At 37.7% G+C, this 19,940-nt stretch overlaps 2 protein-coding genes across 2 annotated transcripts; both read right to left on the bottom strand.

Annotated features, from left to right (window-relative positions):
* Positions 1–4,423: 4,423 nt before the first annotated feature.
* zgc:153044 (uncharacterized protein LOC751678 homolog) lies at positions 4,424–9,924 on the bottom strand. Its single transcript, XM_056458837.1, has 2 exons — positions 9,858–9,924; positions 4,424–8,021 (listed from the first exon to the last, which is right to left on the bottom strand). Exon 2 carries the CDS (start codon positions 8,009–8,011, stop codon positions 7,463–7,465), a length of 549 nt encoding a protein of 182 aa, XP_056314812.1. The 5' UTR covers positions 8,012–8,021; positions 9,858–9,924; the 3' UTR covers positions 4,424–7,462.
* Positions 9,925–10,834: 910 nt separating this feature from the next.
* kiss1rb (KISS1 receptor b) lies at positions 10,835–19,940 on the bottom strand. The gene is made up of 5 exons (XM_056457122.1): positions 19,689–19,940; positions 19,477–19,601; positions 15,561–15,696; positions 13,636–13,874; positions 10,835–11,644 (listed from the first exon to the last, which is right to left on the bottom strand). Exons 1-5 carry the CDS (start codon positions 19,924–19,926, stop codon positions 11,294–11,296), a joined length of 1,089 nt encoding a protein of 362 aa, XP_056313097.1. The 5' UTR covers positions 19,927–19,940; the 3' UTR covers positions 10,835–11,293.

Raw genomic sequence — 19,940 nt, forward strand, 5'->3', positions numbered from 1 at the left:
AGAGAGAAATTTGCTAACAAAACATCTCAAATAATCCTTTATTCACGAGACTAACATGAATCAAAACTTGCTTGCGCTTTCGAGAGTAATATAGAGCCCGCCCCGCCTACTTTTTCTTGCAGCTATTCCGATTGGTTATGAACTAATTACATCACTCACGCGTCATATTTCAACGTATATTCGGCAGCTCAAAGCGACTGAAACACAGACTGGCGCATTGTTTTGGGTCTCATGAGGACATCCTGTTTCTGACAGAAAATTGTCCCTTTTGCCAAATTATGCGTGAATACGTTGTGTTAACTGTCACGGTGATGATAATCAGCTTGTTAAACACAAAACAAAGTCTTAGTAGGGGTCTTTAAACTCTCGATATGACCCCTGTCCTAAAATGTGAGAGCAATCTGTGTATGTTGTATGAAGAACCGATTTATACTGTGACAAATGAGTCATAAATGTGCTTGAAATATTATTAGACTAATATCTGCTGTTAAATTACATGTATTTTTATTCTAAACGTATTATAATAGCCTACTTTGTGTTAATAACACTTTTATCATTCCTTTTTGACATATTTTATCTGATAAAATGATGTTTTCCAGTACTGGGTTGCAGCTGGAAGGGCATCCACTGTGTAAATATATGCTGGATAAGTTGGCGGTTCATTCCGCTGTGGCGAACTTTGATAAATAAGTGACTAAGCCGAAGGAAAATTAATGAAATTAGTTATATTTATGTAAAATATTTGTGATGATTATCAGCTTGTTAAACACAAAACAAAGTCTTAGTAGGGGTCTTTAAACTCTCAATATGACCCCTTATCCTAAAATGTGAGAGTAATCTGTGTATGTTGTATGAAGAGCCAATTTATACTGTGACAAATGAGTCATAAATGAGCCTGAAATATTATTAGACTAATATCTGCTGTTAAATTACATGTATTTTTATTCTAAACTTATTATAATAGTCTACTTTGTGTTGTGTCATTGTAATTTTATCTAATAAAATTAGTTATATTTCCCATGGGTTGCGACTTTAAAGACAAACATATAAACAAATGCTGGAATAGTTGGTGGTTCATTCCGCTGTGGCGACCCCTGATAAATAAAGCACTAAGCTGAAGGAAAATGAATGAAATTAGTTATATTTATCTAAAATATTTGTGATGATAATCAGCTTGTTAAACACAAAACAAAGTCTTAGTAGGGGTCTTTAAACTCTCAATATGACCCCTGTCCTAAAATGTGAGAGCAATCTGTGTATGTTGTATGAAGAGCCAATTTATACTGTGACAAATTAGTCATAAATGAGCCTGAAATATTATTAGACTAATATCTGCTGTTAAATTACATGTATTTTTATTCTAAACGTTTTATAATAGCCTACTGTGTGTTAATAACACTTTTATCTTTCATTTTTGATACATTTTATCTAATAAAATGATATATATTTCCCAGTACTGGTTTGTGAATGGAAGTAGGAATAGTTGGCGGTTCATTCTGCTGTGGTGACCCCTAAAAAGGAACTAAGCTGAAGGAAAATGAATGAAAGACCTTCATTAATAGCTTTATGAAGCTTTAGATCCATTTGAGAGAGCGTACATCCTGAGAAATTGTTCATTTTTGGGTGAACTGTCCCTTTAGGTAGCAGATATATCATTATATGAGTTGCAGATTAATAGTGGCAGTTCACATACAATCAACACGTGATCGTTTGGGTTGAGATTGCATCATTACATTCCTCAGCCTGTTCACTGTCCATTAACACACAACCTGCTCCATTCATGCCAGCTCTCTGACTGAGCTGCAGATCATTCAAGCAGTTTGGAGAATAGATATGGACGAATTGTAAACAGTGTGGGGGAATGTATGCACATATACAAGTAATAATATAAATAAATATATAAATAATATAAAATAAGTAAGAAATAATATAAAATCCAAGCATCGAAACGCCATTATGGACATGTGAATGAAGAAAAACAGCTACCCATCACTGTTTTCATACCATTCTTGTGTACTTTTATTATTTGCACACTTTTTTGATGTTTGTAATGATATAACATAAGGATATAATGCACAACTTGATGTTAAAATAGCTTATTATTGCATTCAGAATATTGTCAGCAGTAAAAATTGATTAAAAATAGGGCTGTACGATTAAATAAAGGTGTATGTCAAGTGCATTTTGTCAGTATAAAGTCTAAGAAGCAAAGCATTAGTGAGGGGGTATTGTGGGGGGGGGGGGGGGGGGGTACAGTTAGTGGTATAGCCAGAAAGGCAGTTACAGATTAGGATGATAGTGTTGATAGTAGATGATAGTAATGATGATAAAGATGTTTCAGACTAATGCAGTATAGTCATTATTGCAAAGCAGTGAATCAAAAACAGATGTATGAAATGTCAATATAAAAACCCCCCGTTCTCTCTTCCCTTTTTTAGTTTCCTTTTGAATGCCTTCATGGACTTTTATACCAATTCTACATGAGAGAGAGAGAGAGTTTGTGATCGATGTGTGATTCATGTTTTCATTTTTCCCCATTTCTTCATGCATTATGGGATCTTGATCTTTTTTCTTTTAAACTGCAGCACATTTTTTTACTTATTTCTCTCTATATTATTATTATTTATTACACATTATATTATCTCAAACTAATAAATGTCAATAAAGGTCTGTAGAGTTCAATTTTCAACATCAAAAGTGGACAGAGCAGACATCGACATCCCATAATGCAATTCACAACCGCAAATAAACACACAACGCTTGTCATTTGCATATGCATAGCTACTTTTTAGCGTGTGTAGGAAAAACACACTGAAATCACACTGTATGGCCTAAAATTTACATTTCTCCACTATTTCAAGAATCACTATCTGATATTTTTGCAATGAAGCATTTATTAAATATGTAAAATTGAAAATTGCAAAATAAAAAAATATTGGGAAGACATATATAGTTGAAGGTAAACTTATTAGCCTTATTAATTACATTTTAATTATTTTTCAAATACTTCACAAATGAACATTTTTCACAATATCTCCTATTTTATTTTTCTTCTAGAGAAAGTCTTTTAGATCGGCTGGAATAATAAAAAATATTTCTAAAAATATTGAAAAATTGCCCCTTAAGAAATATTATTTTGACACGTGTCTACAGAACAAACCACTGTTGTCCAATGACTTGCCTAATGAACCTAGTTAAGCCTTTAAATGAATACTAATATCTTCAAAAATGACTAGTAAAATATTATGTACTGGCATTATGGCAAAGATGAAATAAATGATCAGAAATTAGTTATTAAAACTAAAAAAATCTTCTCTGCACTGTAAAAAAAAAAAAGACAAAAAGTCAAGACAACAAATATTTCTATGTTGCTTTAACTCATTTTGATAAGTTAATCAGGTTTCAACTAAATCTTTTAAGTTATATAAAGTTGAAATATTTTAGTCAGCTTTATTGATGCAAGTTAAGACGACTAGAAAAGTACTAACATAATGTAAGGCAGCAACCTTTTTTACTGTGTGTTAAACATCACTTGGGAAATATTTGATAAAGAATTACAACATCACAGGATGGCGAATATACTGTAATAACCGTAACCCAACCCGTTCTTTAAGATCAAAACTCAGGGCTTCTGGTAGCACCCAGATTAGAAAAAAAGTCCACTAAAGGAGGTCGAGCCTTCTCATTTATGGCTCCTAAACTCTGGAATCTTCCTTCCCAGTTCAAAACTAGATTTAAGACGTCTTTTTAGTAAAGCATACACACAATGCACCACATAAAGGTATGATGCATGAGTGTGCTCCATGCAGGTGAGTGGGCTTAACAAAAACCTGTAGGACACACTCCTCCTGTCTTAATTCACTAGAAATACTTGTGGGCTTCTATGTTTGGTTATATAACTCTATTTTCATTTCTAGCACTTTATTTTTGCATTGACATTTAATATCTCTTGTTCAAATACATTACGAACAGCAGCTACGCTAATTATTGTCTTTGTTCTCTATTTTCCCCTGTGAAGAGAGGATGCCAACCATCGAGGACAACACATTCACTTAATTAAACATGTACACACACACATCACCTATATGCTGAAAAATTGCAGGTTAACTATGTATATAATAGCTTATCTTTGATTGTAATGTAATAATGTGCACCTTTTGTAAAGCTGCTTTGAAACAACAGTTACTGTAAAAAGCACTATACAAATTGAAATGAATTAATCCGCACCTCAAAAAAATGGCAACTAATTTCATAACTTTCAGCTTTGTGTGAAAATAAGACAATAGAAAAGCACTGAGGCTTGATCTTCAACAATTCAGGAAGGAGGAAATCCCCGCGCAGCTTTCTGCCATTTCCAGCCCAGGCGTGGAATATTTGAACAATGCCCTGCAGAAACTCGAGACCTTAAACAGACTGAAGAAAGTCAAGAAAAGGAAGCAAACTTTAATGCTGCGTTGCCACATAACAAATATTCACCAACAGGGTGTGTGAATTTCCAACACGTGTCCATAAAATCCAGTGGCGGCAATACACACATTCCAGCGCCTAGAAAATACATCATATCATCTCGTCGGATCATTTCTGTTATACCAGGAGTAGGGAACCTATGGCTCGGGAGCCACATGTGGCTCTTTGACCAAAGATATGTGGCTCTCCAGCTGTCTCACTTCAATAAAAATTTAAACTGTGGCTAAAAATCAGTTTCCTATTGAAAATACAATTAAAATGACCTTTTTATTGTATATTTTTGCAGCCAAATGAATAAGGATAAGAATAAAAGGACGTTTCAACCAATGCACATGTGCGGTGCTGTGAATTAACTTGAAACGCAACACCAACTTACATTTCTATGGTAACCTTGCGCACGTAAATTCAAACAACATTCATGAGTGGTGATGGCGAAAAGAAAGAAAATTCGATAAATTAACCTTTCTTAATACATGGACTTACTCAACAAGTGATGCTTTATATATATCCCCAATGGCTCTTTAAAAAAATTCATTTGCCAAAAAATTTTGAAATGGCTCATTGCTGAGAAAAAAAGTTCCTGACCCCTGTGTTATACTGTTCAAAAGTTATACACTCACCGGCCACTTTATTAGGTACACCTCTCCAACTGCTTGTTAACACAAATTTCTAATCTGAGTATTGTTGCTGACCATGTCCATTCCTTTATGACCACAGTCTGATGGCTACTTCCATTCATCTCAGACTGGTTTCTTGAACATGACAATGACTTCACTGTACTCAAATGGCCTCCACAGTCACCAGATCTCAATCCAATAGAGCACCTTTGGGATGTGGTGGAAGGGGAGATTTGCATCATGGATGTGCAGCTGACAAATCTGCAGCAACTGTGTGATGCTATCATGTCAATATGGAGCAAAATCTCTGAGGAATATTTCCAGTGTCTTGTTGAATCTACGCCACGGAGGATTAAGGCAGGGTAACATTTTATTTTGATGGTCCATTTGAGTATTAGTAGACTGTCTGCTTAATATCTGTTGATACTGCTCCTTCAACAGACATTTAACTGACTATAAGCAACTTTGCAAGCACATGTCAACTTATACTAACAGTCTACTTATAATCTAATGAGAATTAGTTGCAATGTAACTTAAACTCAAAAAATGGACCATCAAAATAAAGTGTGACCTAAGGCTGTTCTGAAGGCAAAAAGGGGTCCAACTCGGTACTAGTAAGGTGTACCTAATAAAGTGGCCGGTGAGTGTATTTTCCATCTCTACCTCAGCATTGAATACTAAGACTAAAGCCAATAAAACTCCATCAACTCAAAAAATAACTTTCAAATATGAAAACATTTCATAACCTTTACATACAATCAAATGACGATAGGGTACAGGAATTATCTGTAAGAATTGCACATTTAATTTCAGTAATTTAGAAGAAAACTAGTGTTATGTAGAAAGGAAGTCATGTTTTTTTACATGCATACATTGTTTGGGCTCTCAATGCAATATTCCAGCTGAAGTGGTCAGAGCAGGTTTGAGCTGTTGTTGTTGTTTTTCACGAAAGGTATTTGCCTCTTAGGCACCAAAGAAAACGTTCTTCCTGAACAATATTGTTGAGCCAAAAACATTGATGCCACAAAAATGTTTGATATGCAGGTTCAAAAACTATCAGAGCATACAAACCACATTAAAACCTCAGTTTAATATACCGAACAACAAATATACAACGTTCAGGACTAATTAACCCATTTCACTGCATTGATTTTTATCTGTTCCAATATTACTTTTCAAGAGTTCCCACTTAGATATACTTGGCGTATAAAGCAGGTTTGGCATGCTGTCCCGGGAGAGAACCCTGAGCTCGGAGATATTTGAGCCCAGGGCTCCCGCCCGGTCGATAAGCATATCAGGAGATCCGAGATCAGGTAGGTCTCGAGAGCTTCCCTTTTAGAAAAGGGAGGAAAAGGAGGAGATGGGGTGGAAGGGGGGATTCTTCCAAACGAAGATAAAACATTAGGGAGAAAATGATCCATTTATAGTAGACTAGGATCACTCTGCTTGGATTATTACTGATTACAGATGAGTGGCCAGACGTGCTCAATCATATCACGTGCTCCTCTCGAAATTAGTTTATGAAACTTCACTTAGTGTATGTATATAGTTTATGTAAATGTTAAATATGCATATTCATTGTGAACATATAGAGGATAATCATTACGGCTTTAGAATAAACAAATGCCATTAATATTATCAACAGTTCAATGACAGCGATTTGCAAATATTTTATACTGAATTATACTTTTGTTGCATGTGCAGTGCTAGTTTTGTATTTTCAGACATATAATATATTAAACCAACTTAACCCCGCTGTCTTTCTCTGGCTCAGCGCCAGATAAGACACCAGCACTAGGGACTTTGCGGTTCTCACTTCAAAAAGGAACAAAAGTAGGACTCTGTAACGTTAGTGATTTACCGTGATTTACCCAGCTGTAGCTGTTGCTCCGTTCCGCATCAACCCTATCTTTGACTGAATGAAGCTCGTGGCAGACACTCAAGAGATTCGCGCTGTGATTGGCTGAGTGATCGTTCACTCAAATCAAGTAACAAATCAGAGAACACTTGCGGCCGCTAAGTCAAATAAAACGTGTGGGCCAGTCGGGGGACAGAGTAACCTGTTTCTGAAAAGTGAGGGGGACGTGTCCCCCCTGTCGCTACGCCCCTGGATGCAATGTAACTCAAATTCAACCAATGGACCATCAAAATAAAGTGCGACACCTTTTAAATTTGGCACAGTATTAAAAAAATTAAAATACTTAATCATAAAAAACCCACAAGCTCGTAGGAAACTGATATAATTAAAATTTTTGAGTGAACGAACCCTTTAATAAATAAAACCTGCTGCCATCCTCAATAATATTCTGCCATCTTCTGGTCAATTATTGCATAACATCAACATTAACAGAAACACAAACACACCAAACTTACATCTCCTAAAGTGGAATCAATCCTCTAGTTTCCATCTCGTATAAATCCGGAATAATCCCGACAGGCGAGTCGATCATCCTGACAGTGTTTCTCCCGTGTATTGATAACTCAAACTCCACGAGCTGACTCCAGAAGCCATTATTTGGCCTGATGATTGGTCTTTTAGCTTTGAGCATCTGGTGAGCTTCTCTGAGCGTCAGACGGTGGTGTTTGATCAGAAACGCCAAACACAGAGACGCCGAGCGACTCACTCCCGCATTACAGTGAAGCAGCACACGGCCGCGCTCCTCGCTGACCTGCTGGATCTTATCAGAAACACTGTGGAAATACTCACTCAGTCTGCAGCTGGGGTCATCGGGGACGGGGATCTGCATGTAGTGTGCTGACGGCAGGTGTGTGTTGCTGTTGTGTGTGTTCTGGGTGGAGTTGATGATGCAGGTGATGTTGAGGGACTGGAGGATGCGGGAGTCGCTGGCTGTCTTGCTGGTGCCGATGAACAGATGATCTGTGACCTGAGCAAAGCCGCCGAGACTGGAGGAGCTTCCTGATGACATCCTGCCAGGACTGGGGGAAAACATCCTGATATATGTATCCTGAATTGATAATGCAGACGTCATAACTCTAAATCATATGACTGCAGTGATGTTTATAAACTGTCCGGATGGATGGACCAATAAGCATGGGTGTTGCTAGGCCAATTTTAGGGGGGCTGTTGATATTTCTACTCAGCCCCCTAAAACTGCCCTAGACCTGAGCCCCAACTAACTGGATAAATGATAGATGTATAAAGGATGGATTAATCAAGAATGGATGAATGGATGGATGGATGGATGGATGGAGGGAGAGAGGGAAGGATGGATGGATGGATGGATGGATGGATAAAAGAAGTAAGGATGGATGGATGGATAAAGGAAGGAAGGAAGCAAGGATGGATGGATAGATGAATGAATGGATGGATGGATGGATGGATGGAGGGAGGAAGGAAGCAAGGATGGATAAAAGATGGATGGATAGATGGATAGATAATGGATGGATGGATAAAGGAGGATAAAGCATGGATGAATAAATAAAAATGAATAAAGAATGGATGGATTGATAAAGGATGGATGGATAAAGGATGGACAGAGAGATAAAGGATGGATAAAGGATGAAGGATGGATGGATAGATTAAAGACGGATGGATTAATAAAAGATGGATGGATGAATGAAAGATAAATAAAGGATGGATGGATGAATGAATGGATAAAGGATATCCATAGGTTAATGGATGGATGAATGGACGTATTGATAATGGTGGGTGGATAATGGATGGATGGATGGATAGATAGATAGATAGATAGATAGATAGATAGATAGATAGATAGATAGATAGATAGATAGATAGATAGATAGATAGATAGATAGATAGATAGATAGACAGATAGATAGATAATGAATGGATGGGTGGAAGGGTGGATAAACGATAGATGGGTGGATGGATGGAGGATGGATGGATGGATGGACAGATAAAGGATGGATGGATAGATAAATGATGGATAAAGGATGGATAGATTTTAAAGAATGGATGGATGGATAGATGAAGGATAGATAAAGGATGGATAGATGGATAAAGATAAAATAAAGAGTAGATTGATGGATGGATGAATGGATGCATAAAGGATGCATTAAGGATCAATTAATAGATGGATGGATGGATAGATAAAGGATAGATTGATGGATAAAGGATAGACTGATGGATAAAGGATAGATTGATGGATGATGATAATGAATAGGTTGATGGATTGATGAATAGATAATGGATAGATTGACGGATGGATGGGTGAGTAGATAGACAGACAGACAGACAGACAGACAGACAGACAGACAGACAGACAGATAGATAGACAGACAGACAGATGGGTGGGTGGATGGATAGATGGAGGACGGACGGACAGACAGACAGACAGACAGACAGACACAGACAGACAGACAGCCAATGTTTTGGATTGACAAAGCTGATCAAAATATTGTAATATCATCTTTATGTTCTAATCTGGTGATAACAATAGCTTATTAATGACAACCAAATAAACTGAGTTTAACTTTTTACATTAACACTTTAGCAAAATGCAAGTCTATACAGCACAGATTTATAATTACTATTGTTATGTATTATTATTTGTGAATGTGAAGTGTTTTGAACTGAGAACGGCCAGGAGGAGCGTCACTGTCCCGCATTCACACGAGACATTTTGTTTGAGTAACAGTTAAGAGTTTATCATCTAAAACCGCGAAACGACAGTTTATCTACAAATACTTCGACACATTTTAAAAAGAACTATGTTTATCTGTGACTAAAGCGCTTATAAACAGGGTAGAACTACAGAATTAGAGTTAAAATGATGCAATATTATCACTTACTTGTATAGAGCGGTCAGTTGAAGAGCTCTTCTTCTGACGTTACTAAAGGCGGCTGAAATAAACGTGTGCGCGCACACGGCGCCTCCTGCCGTTACCAAGAGAAATAGACACTGCAATAAGATCGCAAGCTCTCTCTATTATTTGGTTTATTGCGTAAAATTGTAGATAAACATGCTCTTGTGACTGTAATAAGTCAGCATTCAAGTTAATTGCAAATGTTTATTTACAGTAAAGCATAATGACATGAAAATATATTTCATTTTACCATAAACGTTTCTCCGTACATTTCAGTGTACAATATTACATGTACTTAGCATCATGTTTGCTAAGAAACACTCTAAAGTTCAGCTAATCACATGGTAACACTTTATTCTGATGGTGCATTTGAGTATTAGTAGACTATCTGCTTAATAGCAGCTGATACTGCTCCTTCAACAGACATTTAACTAGGAACTTTGCAAGTACATGTCAACTTACGCTAAACCCCAACCCTAACAGTCTACTTATAATCTAATGAGAATTAGTTGGCATGTAGATGCAATGTAACTTAAAGTCAACAAACAGACCATCAAAATAGTGACCAATCACATTTATTAGACTATATATTTTTACAGTAAAACACTTAATAAACACATTATACTGATTGAACTCGTTTGTAGAGTGTCCAAAACAGTACAGAGCTCACATTTAGAGACTGGAAAATGACCAACTAAAACCAGCTTGACCAGCCTAGACAGGCTGGGAGCCCAGCCAAAAGCAGCTATGTCCAGCTTAAACCAGGCTGGTCAAGCTGGTTTTAGCTGGTCATTTTCTAGCCTGACCAGGTAAGACCAGGCTGGAAATGGCTCAAAACCAGCCTGGAAATGGCCAAAACCCCTCTAAAACCAGGCTGATCAACCAGCTAAAACCAGCCAACCAGCCTAGGCTGGTTTAAGCTGTTTTTTTCAGCAGGGTGAGACCAAACACAGATGCTGAGGAACTGCACTACTCACTGTCTTCAATAAAGTCTTCTGCCCATAAGAACTTTGGTTAGCTTACCTATTGTGTGTATTAGAGTCATCTAATACATTGGCGAGCCACCCAAGAACGGTTAAGCCAAATACAGCAAAATCTAACAGCTGGAGACTTCCGCTTTCATTCACTTCCATTGATTTTTGGATGTTAAAAACAGCTCGTTCTGCTACTTGACGTTGCAAACGGATTGTTTTTGTATTATATTATTCTCCTTTTTATGTCTAGTCATAAACACACTTGTTTGTAGAGCTAGCTTGACCGTTTTCTGACGTTTATTATACTTGGTCATTTCTCCCATAGGCGACTGAATCAGAAGCTCTAAAACAATCGCACAAATTAGCGTACTTCTACATTCTAGAGCTCTCAATGCAATCCATTTCAACTTTCAACTCTCTAACACTCCATAAGCACTCCAGCGGAGGTCAGGATGAAAGAAAGTTCATCTCTCTGTTATATGTGGCGAGCGGCTCAGTGCTCCTCCTTTTGAAGATCAGAGGACACACACTTCTGAAGGCCTTTCTGAAGTTGGCCCCCATGAAGGCGTAGATGACGGGGTTGATGGAGGAGTTGGAGTAGGACATGCCGTGAGCCCAGATCTTCAGCTTGTAGAGCGTGTAGCTGCGGCTCACTTCTTCAGCACAGAAGGCCTGCAGGAGGATCAGGATCTGGATGGGACCCCAGCAGAGCAGGAACAGCAGCACCATCACCACCACCATCCTGGAGACACGGCTGCGCACGGCTTCAACACGCTCCGCTGACGTCTGTAGACTAATCTATTGGTCGAGAAAATGTGTTTCTTTAACTGAAATATAATGAAAATTTTGCAATGAATGAAAAAATAAAACTAATTAAAACTACTAAAAATAACAATAGTCTGAAAAAACAACAATTCTCTAATATTAGAACACTCCAATATGTTATATATATATATATATATATATATATATATATATATATATATATACACACACACAATTAATCACATCCACAATAAAAGTTTGTTTTGACATTAAGTGTGTAAAGTATATATATACATATACATATATATATTTATACTCATATATATATATATATATATATATATATATATATATATATATATATATATATATATATATATATATATATATATATATATATATATATATATATATATATATATACACATATAAATATATATATACATATATTTACATACACATATATATATACATATATACATATACACATACATACACATATATATATATATATATATATATATATATATATATATATATATATATATACATATATAAACACATATACATATATATACATATATACATATATAAACACATATACATATATATACATATACATACACACACACACATATATATATATACACACATACATATATATATATATATATATATATATATATATATATACACATACACACACACACACACATATATATATATTTATTTATTTATTTATTCAGTTGAAGTCAGAATTATTAGCCCCCCTTTCATTTTTTTCTTCTTTTTTAAATATTTCCCAAATTATGTTTAACAGAGCAAGGAAATTTTCACAGTATTTCTGATAATATTTTTTCTTCTGGAGAAAGTCTTATTTGTTTTATTTCGGCTAGATTAAAAGCAGTTTTAAAATTTTTAAAAACATTTTAAGGTCAATATTATTAGCCCCTTTACTCTATATTTTTTTCGATAGTCTACAGAACAAACCATCGTTATAAAATAACTTGCCTAATTACCCTAACCTGCCTACTTAACCTAATTAACCTAGTTAAGCCTTTAAATGTCACTTTAAGCTGTATAGAAGTGTCTTGAAGAATATCTAGTCAAATATTATTTACTGTCATCATGGCAAAGATAAAATAAATCAGTTATTAGAGATGAGTTATTAAAGCTATTATGATTTAGAAATGTGTTGAAGAAATCTGCTCTCCGTTAAACAGAAATTGGGAAAAAAAATAAACAGGGGGGCTAATAACTCTGACTTCAAGTGTAATTTCAGATGACGTATGCATCTTAAATGTCAGATACATTGATACATATGATTGGTTTTGTGGTCCAGGGTCACATTTCTGAATGTCAACCAATCTCTGGAGTCAGAGTCTAGCGAGAGCACTTTTAGCTTAGCTTAGCATAGATCATTGAATCAGATTAGACCATTAGCATCTCAATCAAACATGATCAAAGAGTTTCAATAACTTTCCTATTTAAAGCTTCAGTGTTTACATTATGTATGTACTAAGAACAACAGAAAATAGGCTGATATGTCTAGGAACTATACTCTCGTTCTGGTGCGATGCATATTTATTCATTTATAGTATCCGCACAAGGTACAAACATGGTGGCTCACAGCAAGAAGGTCGGTCGCTGGTTCGAGTCCCAGCTGGGGTCAGTTGGCATTTTTGTGTTTTTGCATGTTTTCCCTGTGTTTCCCCCACAGTCCAAACACATGCACTATAGGTAAATTGAATAAACTAAATTGGTCATAGTGTATGAGTGCGTGTGTGTGAATGCAAGAGTGTATGGGTGTTTCCTAGTACTGGGTTGCAGCTGGAAGGGCATCCGCTGTGTAAAACATATGCTGGATAAGTTGGCATTTCATTCCGCTGTGGCGACCTCTGATAAATAAGGGACTAAGCCAAAGGAAAATGAATGAATGAATGAATGAATGAGTATCCACATTTGAAATGTGACCTTGATATGTTTTCTTTAATACAGCTGAAATACAGCAGCAGCAGCATTACCTGGTTACAGCCATGAACAGGTTGGACAGTGGCCTGCGCCATGCGCTTCAGCATGAAGGTATAACACATGCAGATGGTGATCAGAGGAAGCAGGTAAACAGCCAGGAAGGAGTAAAGGAGATAAGCTCTCTTATGAATGACTGAAGGAAAGGTCTCTGTGCAGTACGTCTGTGGGCCGAACCAGAATGAAGACTCTGTGTGCTGATACAACGCAATCGGCACCGAGAGCAGCGAAGAACCTGCGATTAAAAAGCATTTATTTGACAACATCCAATGAAAATGAAAACTAAACAACGCAAACCAACACACATGACAAATCTGATAGTAATTTACAGTAAATACTATAGTGTTTTTGAATCATACTATAGTAAAGTATTTCAATTCAATTCACCTTTATTTGTATAGCGCTTATACAATGTAGATTGTGCCAAAGCAGCTTCACATAAAAGGTCACAGTAAATACTTAGTAAATACACAGTAAATACAGTAAGTACTTGAGCTAATCTGCTATGGTATATAGCAACCACCTAAAACACCCAAGCAGTGCTTTAGTAACTACTTAGAACACCCTAGCAACGCCTTAGAAACCACTCAGAACACCCAGCAAGCAATGTTTTAGCAACCAATCAGAACACACTAGCAACTCTCTAGCAACGCATTAGCAACCGCCTAGCAACGTCTTAGCAACCATTCAGAACATCCTAACAACCACCAAACAACAACTTAGCAACCACTTAGAACATCCCAGAAACCGCCTAGCAACACCATAGCAACCATTTAGAACACTCTAGCAACCTCCTTGCAATGCCTTAGTAACTACTGAGAACACCCTAGCAACCACTTTGCAATGCCTTAGCAACCACTCAGATCACCCTAGCAACTGTCTGGCAACGCATTAGCAACCACCTAGCAATCACTCAGAACAACCTTAACAACCACCTAGAATCCCCAAGCAATGCCCTAGTAACTACTTAAAATACCCTAGCAACCGCCTAGCAACACCTTAGCAACCACTCAAATGCCCAAGCAACTATCTAGCTACACCTTAGCAACCACTCAGACAATGTTTTAGCAACCAATCAGAACACTTTAGCAACTGTCAAGCAATGCATTAGCAACCGCCTAGCAACATCTTAGCAACCAATCAGAACATCCTAACAACACCTTAGCAACCATTTAGAACACCCTAGCAACCCCCTTGCAGTGCCTTAGTAACTACTTAGAACACCCTAGCAACCGCTTTGCAATGCCTTAGCAACCACTCAGACCGACATAGCAACTGTCTAGCAACACCTTGGCAACCACTCAGACCACCCAGCATGTTTTGGCAACCAATCAGAACACCCTAGCAACTGTCTAGCAAAGCATTAGCAACCACCTAGCAATCACTCAGAACACCTTAGCAACCATCTAAAACCCTCTAGCAATGCCTTAGTAATCACTTACAATACCCTAGCAATGCCTTAGCAATCACTCAGAACACTTCAGCAACCATCTAGCAATGCATTAACAACCGCCTAGCAACGTCTTAGCAACCACTCAGAACATCCTAGCAACACCTTAGCAACCACCTAGAACATCCTAGTAACCGCCTAGCAACAACTACATATATACAATTATGGCTAGCAACCACTCAGACCACCCTAGCAACTGTCTAGCAATGCATTAGCAACCGCCTATCAACCACTCAGAACATCCTAGCAACCACCTAGCAACACCTTAGTAACCACCTAAAACATCCTAGTAATCACCTAGCAACACCTTAGCAACCATTTAGAACACTCTAGCAACCGCCTAGCAACGGGTTAGCAATTTCGGCCAAATTAGCGTCACATTTCTATGAGTGTATACTAATGACAAGCTGTGAAAAGAAAATCTAGAATAAATGAAATCTGTCTACTGAAAGACTGTAGTGATTTTCATACATATCCAGATAGTGGTGCATACAGACAGAGCCATCTGTGGAGTTCGGTGATGGAGCGACTGCAGCGGGTACACGGTCACGTAAAAACGGTCCACACTCATCGCAGACAGAGTGATACAGGTCGCCTGAGCCGTTACCTGTGAGTTCAGTAGAAACAAAAAAAGTTGCTTAAAAGACAATATATTTAGCATATGTACAGCTGAAGTCGGAATTATTAGCCCTCCTGTATATTTTCCTCAATATCAATGTGAACCAGGCTCTTGTATCCCAAATTCCCAGAATGCATTGCGCTGTAATGACACATTGGCCGCGTCTGAAACTGCATACTTCCATACTATACAGTACGCCAAAACAAAGACTCTAGAATACACAAGACATGTCACTCGTATACTTTTGAATGGGGAAAAGTGTAACTGTCAATATGCTGAATTAAGCCCCGCCTTCTAGTACAGTAGCCAATCGGCGATCGCTATAGAATGGCAATTCTCTGGGGGAGGGGCTGACACCAGACATGAGTTTCGGCAGATTTTGTGTGATACGAGCATTTAGAAATGAAACTAAAGACACAGTCGTTGTTCAATTTTATCGGTTATTCGTAATACGAAATGTAATGGTAAGCTTGGCGAGTAGTTTTGGAGAATTTGATGTTTTCTTTGACGAGAGGCGTTTCAAAGATGGCCACCGAGTGAAAGGACTTGCCTTAAAGGGACTTTGGCTAAAATCAGTAAGCAAGCCGAGTAGTATGTCTGAATTAATAGAATTCGAAATTCAGTATGCGAGAAGTATCCGGATGACTTACTACTTCCGGCGAGATTCTGAAGTGTGCATCCCATGCTTGCTGTGCTATCCCATTATGCCCCGCGAGAGAATTCATAAATGGGAGTGAAGCGACGCAAGGTAGGTCACGTAACCATGACAAAATGGCGGATGTAGTAGGTCCGAATTCCATTCATACTTCTTACATTCATACTGTATAGAACGTACTTTTCCAACGGCCGATTAGTACGTTTAAATTCAAATGCTGGACCTACTGAGTAGTAGTAGTTCGGACATAGCCCTAGCCATTCTACATTCATACGATTTTATTTGTATTTTAAATATAGGCACCTTCCCTAAACCCTACAGCCATTGGGGATTGAGCAAATCGTCCTAAAATGTACAAATGAGAACGTACAAATTTATACCAATTAGCCACCAAATCAAAAGGTTACGAATTGATTTCGCAAGTTTTACTATAAGATTGTGTTGGATATTCTGACATTATATGGATATTCTGACAAAGCCGGTCTGCAGACAACAGAAAGTCGGAGTTGACAGAAAATTGATAAGTGTAGCGTAAACACTGGCTTTGTTTTCGCGCATTTTTGCCATTAAAGTCTGTGAAATCCGTATTTACAATGTTTATTTAGCTAGCGCACATTGTTATTCTTTAGGCGAAGAATTAATCCATGCTTAAACCAAGTTCATTAATTTTCCTTCGGCTTAGTCTCTGATTTATCAGGGGTTGTCAAAGCGGAATGAACCGCCAACTTATCCAGAATATCTTTTACGCAGCGGATGCCCTTCCAGCTGCAACCCAGTACTGGGAAACATCCATACACACTCTTTCACACTCATACACTACGGCCAATTTAGTTAATCAATTCCCCTATAGCGCATGTGTTTGGACTGTGGGGGAAACCGGAGCACCCGGAGCAAACCCACGCCAACATGGGGAGAACATGCAAACTCCACACAGATATGACAACTGATCCAGCCAAGACTTGAACCAGCGACAATCTTGCTGTGAGGACAAACCACTGAGCCACCGTGCCACCCTCCATGCAAATTAACAGAGTTGGGCAGTAGCTAACTACATTTCTCTACATTTACAGCGTGGCAGTAGCGTCGCTACTTTATAAATCCAATAGCTTTTCATTAGCGAAGCTATTTTTTTAGTCAAATAGCGCAGTAGCGTCCACACAAGCTACGTTTACCGATCGCGGATCAATACGTGACCGCACCAACATTCACGGAGCAGTGAGGCCGGTGTCTAGCAGATGAAGGTAAACCCATATGATGGCGAGAATGACGATTTCTTCTTCTTCCTGATTTACGATGGTTGACAACAAACTTTTTGGTGCGTTACTGCCACCTTTCACTCTAGTCTGTGACATCGCAAATCAATCATTGGGCTGACACGAGAAACTTGCTTGACGGAAAGATGAGGTAGAGGAGTTATATATATATATTTATAGTTTACAGTAGTAAAGTCTCAAGTATACTATGGTAATTACTATTATTTCATGATAGTTATTGATGATACTACAATATGTACGTGTAATTTAATGCTTATTCGTAAATATCCCCTTTACTATGAATTACTATAGTATTTTAAATGCGTAACACCAGGTTTTATTGGATTTTTTGTTTATATACTATAATTTGTTTCTGTTTGGTACAATATTATTTACAGTAAATAACTGAACAATTCTGCCTCAAATGATTTATTGACAGTTTTAGTGATCACTAAGATATTAAAGATAATTTAAGTTGCTTCGATTTAAAAATTAAAATTGCAAAAATAGCTTAAATTTAGCTAAGCTACTTTTGCAAAGTAGCTTTTAGCTTCGCTTGGTGCATCTCCCAGGGTGTAGCTTTTAGTGTAGTTAAGCTACATTTTAAGTAGTGTAGCTAATAGCTTGGCTCACTACATTTTTCAAGTAGCTTGCCCAACACTGCAAGTTAATCCATTAAAACGAAAAGTTTGCTTCGGTAATCTTCAATCTAAGTCTTGAGCATTCGCTTCTGTGTTTGGAGGGGCGGGGCTTTTCTGTTGATGTCAGTTTGACACTTCAGTCACAATATTCTTAGCCACACCCCTCCTATTGTTAGTTTGCTACAAGGGAATGACGCACAAAAAGAAAGCCCCGCCCTCTACTCGACTTTCATTTCAGTTGGAAGTACATCAATACACTGAAATAAAACTTAAAGGTGCTGTATGTGAGTTTTTGACTCTTCTAAAGCATAAAAACACCATGATATATTTGCAGATATTTCAGAAACATGCCAAGTGAACGTTCTTGTTTATCTGAAATCAATGCTGAAGTCAGATATTCTGCTTTGAAAATGTGTGTGTTACGTGCCAGAACGTCTGTCTTTGTTTTGGTCATTTTAACCAACCCAATGCCAGTTTAGCCAATTATATTTCAGCAGCCCGGGTTGCCTTGATGGAAAACAGCGTATTTCATTCATTCAGTCAGGAAGGCTCTCAAAGCATGCGCTCGTGACCTATATGTGACCTCTGGTGGACAGTAGCAGACTCCGAAATGAGACGCAGATTCAGAGTCCCACTTGAGGTGGTTATTAAATAGCAAATAATATAAATATTACGAGCGTAAACATTAGGTGAGCAGGTTATATTGTAAACGCGTCCCCTAACAACACGATATGTGACGAGATTTGCAGTAATAATCTATTCGGTTGTTTGCACCAGACGAAACACCACAGAAATGTAAATACAGCCATTCAGAAGCGCAGAATACTGCACTCACTCATGAAATAGGAAGGTTTATAATCTAATTAATACACCCTTTCTGTTGTTTAGCAAGAAGCCGTTTCTAATATATCAATTCGAGGTGTTGGTTCGGACAAAAGCTCCTTTTAATATGGAGGATATTCATTGAAATCAGGTGCCGTTGCTTTTGTTTAGAACACGGTTTAAATCAGCCTTCAGGCTCGATCATTAGACTCTCTGTTGGTCCTCAATCTGGCAACCTGCGCTTGCATTTGTTTTGATCCAGGAATGCAATACCTAGATCAACCACTGGGTGTCAAACTTACATATTGCACCTTTAAGTTCAAGTTCACGCAGACTTTAAGCATTAATAAAGATGCCAAACTTATATGATGAAAGAAATCAGTTTAAAAGCTCTGACCTGTTGCAGATAATTGACCAGGCGACACATAAAATCCCCAAATATCCAGCTAGGAAGAACGTACACAGTGGCAGTGAAGGGAACGCAGCAAACCAGGAAAAGTATATCTGTGGTGGCAAGATTAACTGAAGAGGGAAGCAAAAAACAAATGTATTACTCTCATAAACGCTGTCAAGTATATACAGTACATCATAATCAGAGAATCTTTATACCTATGTAGAGGTTTGTAACCGTCTTCATCTGCTGGTTTTTAATCACTACATAGATGACTATTAGGTTACCCACCAAACCCACAAACATGATGAGTGTGAAAAACACCGGGACGAGCCACGTGTCGGTCAGAGGAGCGAGGCTCTGAAATCTCTGATCCGACTGATTGCAATGATAAATATTTGCGTCATAATTGCATATAATGTGCTCTGCATCGCCAGTACTGTTAGTTTCTGCCATCAGACTCGCTGAGA

This window comes from Danio aesculapii, chromosome 5 (genome assembly GCF_903798145.1).
Source record: "Danio aesculapii chromosome 5, fDanAes4.1, whole genome shotgun sequence".
NCBI classification, from domain to species: domain Eukaryota; kingdom Metazoa; phylum Chordata; class Actinopteri; order Cypriniformes; family Danionidae; genus Danio; species Danio aesculapii.